This window comes from Rhinichthys klamathensis, unplaced genomic scaffold (genome assembly GCF_029890125.1).
Source record: "Rhinichthys klamathensis goyatoka isolate OS25496 unplaced genomic scaffold, OSU_Roscu_1.1 h1tg000029l_1, whole genome shotgun sequence".
Taxonomy (NCBI): domain Eukaryota; kingdom Metazoa; phylum Chordata; class Actinopteri; order Cypriniformes; family Leuciscidae; genus Rhinichthys; species Rhinichthys klamathensis.
In genome coordinates this window covers 4,027,429-4,037,500 of record NW_026606579.1, presented here as the reverse complement: position 1 = coordinate 4,037,500, position 10,072 = coordinate 4,027,429, and the positions used below count along the sequence as shown (strand labels likewise).

Sequence of the window (10,072 nt, the reverse complement as noted above, 5' to 3'; positions counted from 1 at the left end):
AAAGGAAGGCGGGGTGGATGCCAAAAGAATCAGAGTAATCTGTTTCCTGTCCTGAAGTGTAGTACGAGAGCTCTCACGATAACGGATGTTGTATTTCCAAACAATCTATATTCATGTTTCATGTATTTTCAGCTCTTTTTCCCTCGTGCGGCCCTTTAAAACGGCTGCCAGCTGGCGCTTAAATGGATGAAAATTAAATGTTTACTCCCTTTTACAATGAACACTAAAGCACAGGTTTGGACGCATCCCAACCTTCTAGTAGAAACCAATATGTTTGATCAGAGGATATTAACAGCGGCTTTGGTATCAGGAAACATTGATCCAGGAGGCCCAATCGACAGCCCAATGGAAACTCTGCCACTTTTTATTCTAGTTTTACCCACAAATCAAGTCTGACTCCATGAAAAACTAGTTTGAAGACATTAGCATTCACCAAATGCTTTATTTCCCAAAGCATCCGGTTTATCTGCAGCTGAAATTGACTTTCTCCTCCTTGAGACTCCCAGACTGACCTGAGCGTTCACATCTCAGATTGGACGCCCTCCTGGTTTCCACAGGGACCCAGTGATCAAATGTAATTAAGTACAACCTCTCTGCAGTGTTCTGTTTTGTACAGATTTCTATACTCTGAAGAAGTTCAGTCTAAAATCTCCTACATTATTGAAATAAATATAAATGCGATACATTTCCAGAGAGCGTGAATGAAACCAGATTGTCATAAAGCGCCTTGCCGTTCCTTCCCATCTATTTCGTGAGTCCGGGCAGACGGCATAAACGGCAGGATAATTGACTGTTGTGTCAAGCTGGTGATGTAATCAACTGTGAAATATTAATCTGCCTTATGAGTGCTTCTGCATAAAGAATCTCGCAAATGGTACATTCCCCTGTTCCCTTCACGAGTGTCCTTGATAACCTTCCAATGAGACTTGTTCTGTTGACAGCAAAGAATGGGATGAAACCCACGGCCACGCCAAATCAAAACCAGCTCCAGGATCCTTTCCCGAGTACAACAAATCTCTTTGCCAGGACTCGCACATGACCTCACAGCAGAGTCATGCGCCTACCGCAGCAAAACAGCTGATGCAGACCTCTTCCAAATTTCCAAATAGTCCCCTTTTCTAGTAATTCCCACCACTTCCCATTGGTCTGTAATAACGGGAGAAGCCGACTGAGGCATTTTTGTGGGCTTGTGTGCATGAGGAACGTGTATACACAAGGATGATACAGCTATCCATGTGAGACTCATACATTTCTCCGGGAGGCATTCTTCCAGCTCTGACATGGAGTACTAGATTTCATTCAATCAGCTGGCCTGAGAATGCCATTGTGTTTATTTTTGCCAGTGCTGAAGAACAGGCAAAAGATAGATGGGTAACAGAATATACTGCAAGGATTAGATGATCGGGGATGTTGGCTGATTTATGGATTTATAATCCGAATGTTGGCAACAATGTTTTTTTTGCTTTGAATATGGGAATTTTATAAAGCACTCTTGTGTTGCTCTCAATCGCCAGTGTATCCGCTGTCATCAAAACCCAGAATTTCATAGGATTGTCCTCCTCTGCAGCTGAAAAGCCTGAAAGCGACCGTCGCCATTGCATGCGCTGCTTTGAATCCAAAATGCATGTTGCCATTCTTTAATCCAACAATAAAAATGAGTCCCAGCTAATCCAATAAATCCGACCCCTTTTGCAAATTCACACAGGAATGCTTTCCGTCCATTTAAACTCTATATTCTCATCAGTAGATGAAGTAAATGGTAAAATCTTTTGATTCCAATATGGAAGTATTTTTCACAGGAAAGGGACGTCCCACCGCAACGCCTCCTCTTAGCCTCACAAATGTGGCCACCCTGCCTTTAATCCCTCCTAGTAGATAATCCGGCAGTTAATCCCCTCTTTGCAGTATGCAGAGGGTGGCATGATAGCACCATTTACTTACCCACAGCCCTGTTTGACCAACACTGCGAGGTTGCAGAGCTTTTGCGTGCACCGGAGTGGTGCGGACGAGACCCCGGCGCTAATATGCAGCAGATGTGCTGGTAAGATGATGTGGCGAAACAATGTTTTAATTGCATTGAGGTCTAGTTGATTACTGTGAGCTCAGCACGACTGTGCACTGCATTTGCGGTGATATTCTTAGGACGTTCTGTTAGGTTGATAAATGGCGACGTGGACTCTCACTTGTTTAAAATAAAATTTAAACTTTGTAGCTTGGTCTGTTGCAGATGGCTGGAATTCTTGACTCTAATGAAGTGTTCATGGCAAGTTCCTGCTCCTTTAAACTGGAGTAATGAGATTTGCTGAATTACTGTCTTAATCACTGAATGGCAAATAGGGGAGGAGATGTTTATAATGATGTGATTTACAGCTCTTTCATGAACCCCCGTCTGTCTTTCCTAGCCCCCCTTTTCCATTTATCCTCAACATTTTTTTAATAGTTGATTTAATTTGAATATTTAGGCTACATGAATTACTCGGGTTGCGGTTGGATAAAGAAACTGGAGGGAGTGTGCAAAATGATTACATTTGTGATGAGCATAAGAAGCTTCAACTTCGCGTATACAGGCAGGAGCCATCTTTGAAATACAGCCTTTACCAGTCGATCTACGAACGCCGATCCAAGTGCGCTGGTGAGATGTGAACGAGCTATGAGTTGTGATAAGGTGAGCGCGAACAGCAGGCTTGGATCGGCGTTCGTAGATCGACTGGTAAAGGCTGTATTTCAAAGATGGCTCCTGCCTGTATACGCGAAGTTGACTGTATGTATTAAATATCTTCTTATTAAACTGTCTGGACACTGACAAAGTTCTCAATGCTTCGGTTTGAAGGTAGGGACCCTCATTATGCTACCGTGTTAGTGTGGGTCTATTTTGAGCCTTGCTAGTGGTATTAACAAGCGATTTTTATTTGTCATTGATCTATGCCCAATATACTAGCGTTATACTAACTTTATAGGCTAAACTGTTTTTAGAGATAAAACTATTTACATTCGATAATCATGAAAACAAATCTCAGATAACGGTTGACTAGGTACCAATGTGTAATTAGACCAAAGGTTCATTTTGCGCCGGAGTTCTCCTTTAATGTTACTAACTTAAAAATGGAATTATTATAAGTAGAGGTGTTTTTCACATTTCACATCGTGTCTTTCTCTGTGTAGATTTAGAGTGCCACTGTAGAAAAGTGATGCAGGAAACTCTATCATTATGGTATTGTGAGTGATGACCTTGGGTAGTTTGCAGATTATTTACACAGCAAGTTGTGAAACTTAAACTACTTTTAAGATAAAGTGGCTCTGGCTTACATATACGTCCTAGACGTGGTGTGCATCGCAGTGTGAAATTATTCTAAAACATTATGTTGAAAACTGTCGGACATACTCACCCTGGAGACTCTCCAAAGGTCTGTCAGATCTTCTTAACTCTCTAGAATTACCCCAAAACTTCCACACACACCCAAAATCCCCCTGTTCTTCCAGTGGATGACTAATTTTCCCCCATGGCACCATGCAATGACCTCACCTCCAGCGGAGAACATCATCAAAGCACGTGTATGGAACCCCAGTAACCATTCCCGCTTAAATATTTCACCATGTGCGCTCCGCCGGTCTCATTAAAGCACATCAGATCTGCACCCAGCGCCGTCTCGCCTTGCCCAGCGCTGCTCTGCATATCAACACAGGGACTACAAAACACCATTTACCCAAGTGGGTTTGCAGAGCAGGCCTGGTTCCACAGTGGCCGCGCTGTGTCATGGAGCCAAAGGGGTCAGGGTCTGGATTATCATGTTTCTCTTTTGCATTAACAGCCAAACAAGGAGACGCTGGTGGTTGGGACATGTCGTTTCTGTGTTAATCTGATCTGAATCTCTCAGGTTCTCTATCCCGCACGATCCGACGCTATGCGCTTATGTGATTTAAAGGGCTGTAGCGTCAATGCACCAGCAGATTTGCAGGCCTAGCATATGTGACAGTGATTTGCAGGCAATTTGCATGGTGTAATCCAGCGGTGTTCATGTAAACCTTCTCCCGGTTTGAAAGTCGCATTAAAATCAGCAATATAGTATTGCTAGCATGCAGCTCCGGTCTCTCGTAGCTCAAACAAAAAGTCTGGTGGTGCTTAGCTGTTTGATGTGGTTATTGCCACTATGCTTTCATCCTGCTCAGAGATGTCATTTGACTGGAAGAAAAATGCAGCTTTGTCTTTCCCTGAGCTGTGAAGAAACCATGGGTGTTTGATGCCCAGTTGCTTTGGACTTTGTTAGTACGTATATAAAATGGCTAGTCTGCTATTACATGACTCCAACGCTTCATAGTCACACAGGAAGAAGTCTGAATAAAATCTCAGTCAGTTCCTTTTTTCCTTTGAGGCCTTCCCTCATACCAAGCTTCTTTTGCCCTATTAATAATTCACCTGCCAGTTTTTATAATCATCCTGCATAGATAAATGCCTCATAGAGACATTCAAATGTGGATGTTGCTCTTAAAAGTAGGCTGGTACTAAATTATTGTATGAATTTGTAAAACGAGTCTGCAGTAATGGGCGTCCACAGTTGGATTGTGGCTGGTTTGTGATGGCTGTAGTTGCTGTTGAGTATTGACTAGAGCGGCCAGGTCGACAGCATGAGGTCTAAATCAAAACTATAACTTATAAACTAAAACTGCAGCAGATTTGGCACTAGTATTTTTATTGTTTTAGTATAGTGGATCACTAATCAAACCTCAAATTCATTCATGAATGAAACAAGTGACTACTCATGAGTGAATCATTGAATTATTTATTCAACTGGTTTGTTCAAAAACAGTGTTTCATTCAGAATTGAATCAAGTAACTGTTTATGAGTGAATCGTTGAATCATTCTTTCAACCAATTTTTTCAACACCACCGATTCATTCAGGAATTACTCAACTAACTGTTTATAAGTAATTGATTCATTCACTCAACTGATTTGTTCAACAACGATTCATTCAGGAACAAATCAAGGTATGAGTAATTGAATTATTCACTCTACCAATTTGTTCAACAACCTGATTCTTTCAGGAACGAATCAAGTGACTGCAGGTGAAGCCAAAATGCTACTGTAACTACTCACTATTTCTCCCATCTAAAGATATACTGAAATAGTGTGAGTAGTAGCCTATGCTATTCCAATCAGTGTTGCTGGTGTGTCTTTTGAATGTGTGCATGTCCAGGTAAGCATGCATCATGGTGTTTGACAGCAGATCGTGTGGTTTCTCCAGACGATCCTCTGCTAATGCGCGGCTCAGCCCAGGACTGCCTTGCGCTAATGAGGTTACCTAACGTGCTAAACACATTTGGTGTGAGGTGATAAAAGCGGATAGAAAAGAGGATGAGCAGAGCACAGGGAGCCGATGGACAACCTGGGCTTGGTTCAGGGCCAGAAAGCTTCCCACTGAACGGGTTTTCACACAGCTGAGCGCTAAATTCGGTCCTGTTTGTGGCGGGAGGCCCAGTCTGTTAGCAGAATCAAGCCTGTGTCGTTAAACGCTCTCCTCAGGGTCAGGTTTAACAGCGTTTCTCTTGTGAAATGCTTTTGGGGCTCCTCAGTAGAGCTTAAAGAACGTATATTTAACATGGTTATAATTGTTTAAATGACAGATAGCCACCATTAAACTTGGAAATGCCAGTGTCAAACATGTCAGTTGCAATATATTTGATCATGATGATGAGATGTGCATTAATGCTTGACATCAAACCCATCACTTTCGCTGCTTATGTGATCTAATTTTCATCCACTGATGCAGTAAATCGAGCACATTTTTTCAGGGTTAGTAATGCTGGGTTGCCATTTTTCTGGCCATTTTGTTGCTGATGGTCCTGTCCTGTCTTTTTACCTTCAAAGTATAATATGGATGTGGCCGTTCTCGTCTACAGTTGTGTAGCATCTTACAGAGATTTTATTGGGTTTTATTCTGAAACGTGCTTTAGATAAATAATGAGATTTTCTGTCATTTCTGATTCTTTTAATTGTAAAAAGTTTTCCAGATTGCCTTGTAACGAGCATAATTACTGTCTAATATAAATAATTGTTAGCCTAATAGGCCTAAATAATAAATTAGGAGGAGAGAGAGACAGAGAACCAGAAAGCTGCTGAGCAGATAATGTTGTTTTGCTGTGGCAAGGTCTGATTCGACAATCAGAAGGTCTGTTTTGAATGTAGAAATCTTTGCTGTCTCTCTGTGACCTTAAGTTGTCCCGCTGACCGGACAGTCTGTGCTATTGTGTGATGGTTGAGTCGGTAACCTTGGTTGTATTGTTTGGTATAGCCCGTTTCCTTCAAATATTGGGCCTTAGCATCCATTCATACCATTATAATGCATGATTCAGACAACCAGTATTTATGAAAATTTGTAAATTCACACGTCTAGGCAGTATGAATAAAATATATCACATTCATCTGTATTTATTTGCATATTTATGTAATTTGATTTAATATATTTTTCTTATCTGTTTTTAATACAATTGGAAAACCTAACATTTTTTTTACTTCTATCATAATGATTTTATTTTCTTGATAGAGTTCTGTGGTTTAAATGTCTGTCCAAATTTGTGATCTCAATCATTTTAACACATTGAAATCTTTTCATCTAGTCATTGCACTCTTTGTTTTGTTCTTCATAGTTAATTTTTTTGGGGTAGATTGGTATTTTGTTTTTAGGAAATAAATAAAACAGGCTTTTGATATGATATGAATGATTATAGCTTTAATAAAGGGAAAAAATACAAGTTTTACTCCAACTCAACCCCTTGGACATACTACGGGCGCGTAGTTGAAGAAAAAACCCATGTTTGTTGCTTCTTCATGTTTGTAGGCCATTGTGGACATGCATGCTTGACTACTGGAAATGAGATATGCTTGAGGAACTATGCAGACTTAGGAAAAGTTAATTAACTCTTGTCAAAACACCAGTAATAGTCTGTGGAACGGTCTCTGTAAGCTGATTTTTCCTGAAACGAGGCGAAAAGACATCAGCAATAGCAGTGACAAAAATAATTGTGAAATCTCAAGCAGAAATGGAGCAGAGATAAATTTAGCGCTAAGCAACGTCACCTGACCACCGTGACTCTGGGGAGCTTATTACAGCAAAAGCGTAACACTTACAGATGATTGTCAGAAATACAAATACCAGAGCAGAGCTGCAAGCTTAAACCTTCCACAGTGGTTGCCAGCAAGTTTCGTCTGACAAACAGACTGCAGTAGAGTTCACTTATGATACCAAAGTTTTAGTAGTTGTGATAATACCAGTGAAACTGCATGATTCCCAATACGAACCTTGATATCTCAGCAAAACCAAATATGCTATTGAACATTGCTTAAAGGGACAGTTCACCCAAAAATGAAACTGTCATTCCAAACCCGTAAGGCTTTCGTTCTTCTTCTGAACGCAAATGAAGATCTTTTTGATGAAACCTGAGTGATTTCTGCCCCTCTATTGACAGCGACGCAACTACCACTTTGACGCTTCAAAAAGTTAATAAAGAGATCGTAAAACTAATCCATATGAATTGAGTGGTTTTGTCCAACTTTTCTGAAGAGACGCGATTGCTTTATATGAGAACAGATTGAATTTAGGCTTTTATTCACATTTTATTCACACATTCACATTAATTCTTGTGTTACACAGCACGTTTGATCTTCTGCAAGAACGAAACCAATGAGGTTTATTCTCGTGCGTCAAATTATTTTTCATAAATGTATTTATGAAACTTTTTTTAAAGGTAATGAATCTTTTTCGTTCAGACTGAGGCCCATTAGTTCATTTTCTCATTCTCTCTCTTCCTCCCACACTGTCTGCCACTCGTATCCTCAGTCCTGGACCGAACACACCAGATTGTATGTTTTGGCTCAGATTGTTTTCGATCACTCCAGTCGTGTACGTCGTTGCTCGAGTGTTGCAGCGGGGGAGCCGTAAAGCACAAGCAACTCCTTCAGATGCACTCAGTGAATACAGCGGCCAGTTACAAACCAATAAAACCCCTCACATCGGAAACGTCTTTGATTTCCAGCTCGCCACAGCTAGATTGCAGAAATTCCTCCTCTAATCTGCTGTAACCAGATAAGGGTCGCCATTGATCTCTCGAGCAGATTATAGGGTGACTCTTGTTGGAATGTAGGGAGTTTGTTACTAGAAGGGCTTCGTTTTAATGATCTCATCAATGCACTCTTTTATTGCGGCTTGTCATGCTCGTCGGCAGGCTCGTGCTGTTGTGTATAGCATTCAATGCATTTCCCTCCAGGGTTTCTGTAGAAGTTTTGATGTCGTCTTTAACGAGTGTGCGCTCGTGTGTGTGTCTGTGGGTGTAGTTAAAAGCGTGCGTATCTTTGTGCAGTAACATCCAGAGGCAAGAATGCCACAGATCCCCAGATTAAAAGCCTTTTAGACGTCTCTGCATGTCGGATGAGTTTAAAAGTGAGAGATCAACCTGTAGTCGGACCGCTGTGGCTGAATATCCAGCTCTTTACGCGCTACTGGTGTCTCAAACACTCAACTTAGTTGGTGGCCTGGCAGTTAAAAGTCAAACCTAGTTATTTAATTCATGCACATTTCTGGTCTTATATTGCACGATTTGTCCATGCACAAAAAACAAAAACAATCTATCGTGAATAACAGTTAAATTACTCATTAGGCTACTCAATGTGTAAAGACAACCAGTCCTAATAAGCAATTTGTAAGCAGTTTGAACCACGGTTTTTAATATGTTTGGCTTCTGTTCAAAGTGGCACATGAAACTGAATGCCTGACACTCAAAGAAGTTTTAGTACTAAAGCGAAAAGCACCGCTGGCGGTTTGCAAGAATACAGAGAATGCAGTGATGGAGTTTGTTAACCAAGCATGCTGAGATGCTCCATGCATGCAAATGATAACAGTGCAACACTTTGTTATGAAACACAAAGCGCGTGAGACACATGTATTCCCAAATGCACGCTATTGGAAACCCGAACCAACGGCACATGCAAAGACTGAGTTTGTGCAGCATTTGAATACTTGTCCATGAAATGCGGCACTTCTGGTATTTTGCTGGTTAGTTGATTTTGGTTAGTACTCAAATTTATCGAGAAATCGTGACACCACTCAATCAATTAAATATGCAGCCCTGTATATCACACAATGTACACTGCGAGCCAAAGACTTGACACAATGAAAGCTCTACGATTATTATCACACAGCGTACATAAGAGATTTAGACGCTTGTTGATCTAGTCATGTATAAAACAATTCTCAGTTTAATCAGATTACAATATCGAGGGAAATAACCACACTGTCACTCAACCGCACTCAGACCCATTAAACCCCATTCACCCTTTTCAACCCTCTCTGGGATCTCCCTCTTGGGTCTATAAGCCTATACGGGTCTGTTTACACAGTCCAACAGGCGGCGACACGTTCAGGATGGTTGACTACTTGATTGGCAAGAACAAGTTCACCTTGTGGTTTTGGAGACTGAACTTTTTGGGAGAGGGTGTTGGCGCTCTTGATTTAATGGTTTTGCAGTTACTTGGTCTGTATAATATTCTGTGATTTAGTGGGGGGTTTTTGCGCATCAACTGAAAACAGACTAAAAGATCGATCTTGGGATTTAAGAATCGATATCAGTTCATCAACCAACTAAATATTATCAGCCGAACCATGCTGTACACACAAGGCTAAGAGTAAGCAATGCACCCAAACCTAGCTTGGCATATTATACTTCTTTTTAGTTGTTTAGACTAGTCAAATGTGAGGATATGGATGTGTTTTAGGACACTGACAATCTCAAGACTTGTTTCCCTAGTGCTTTCTGATTCACAAAGTCTACGGCCGTCTTTATCTCTCGAGGGCTGGCGAGCTGTCAGTTGCAGTTTTGTGACTAAAAGGCTGTTTACAAGAGCCAAATTTAGCCTGATTAAAGCATGTCCGTGTGCTCTAGATGCCATTCGCCTCCAGGCCAGAGCTGTTGTTGTGTTTAAGAACAGATAAGAGTCCTAATATTCAGCCTGTGTCGTATTACACCTCAATGAAAGGACGTAATGCAGCCTAAATATAATTTTTATAACACTCCAGAAGTTGT

General features: G+C 41.0%; 1 protein-coding gene and 1 long non-coding RNA gene across 27 annotated transcripts in view; one reads left to right on the top strand and one right to left on the bottom strand.

Annotated features, from left to right (window-relative positions):
- The window catches only part of plekha5 (pleckstrin homology domain containing, family A member 5), a 143,023-nt gene that overhangs the window by 14,715 nt on the left and 118,236 nt on the right, over positions 1-10,072 (top strand). Inside the window, exon 1 of one of the 26 annotated variants that reach the window (XM_056245327.1) lies at positions 2,003-2,041. The exons of the other annotated variants lie outside the window; for them this stretch is intronic. Coding sequence (XP_056101302.1) covers positions 2,025-2,041 — 17 coding nt within the window. The 5' untranslated portion in view covers positions 2,003-2,024. Of the gene's footprint in view, positions 1-2,002; positions 2,042-10,072 lie in introns of those variants that run through there. 26 annotated transcript variants of the gene reach the window in all.
- The window catches only part of LOC130080042 (uncharacterized), a 61,810-nt gene that overhangs the window by 33,706 nt on the left and 18,032 nt on the right, over positions 1-10,072 (bottom strand). The gene's annotated exons all lie outside the window — the stretch shown is intronic.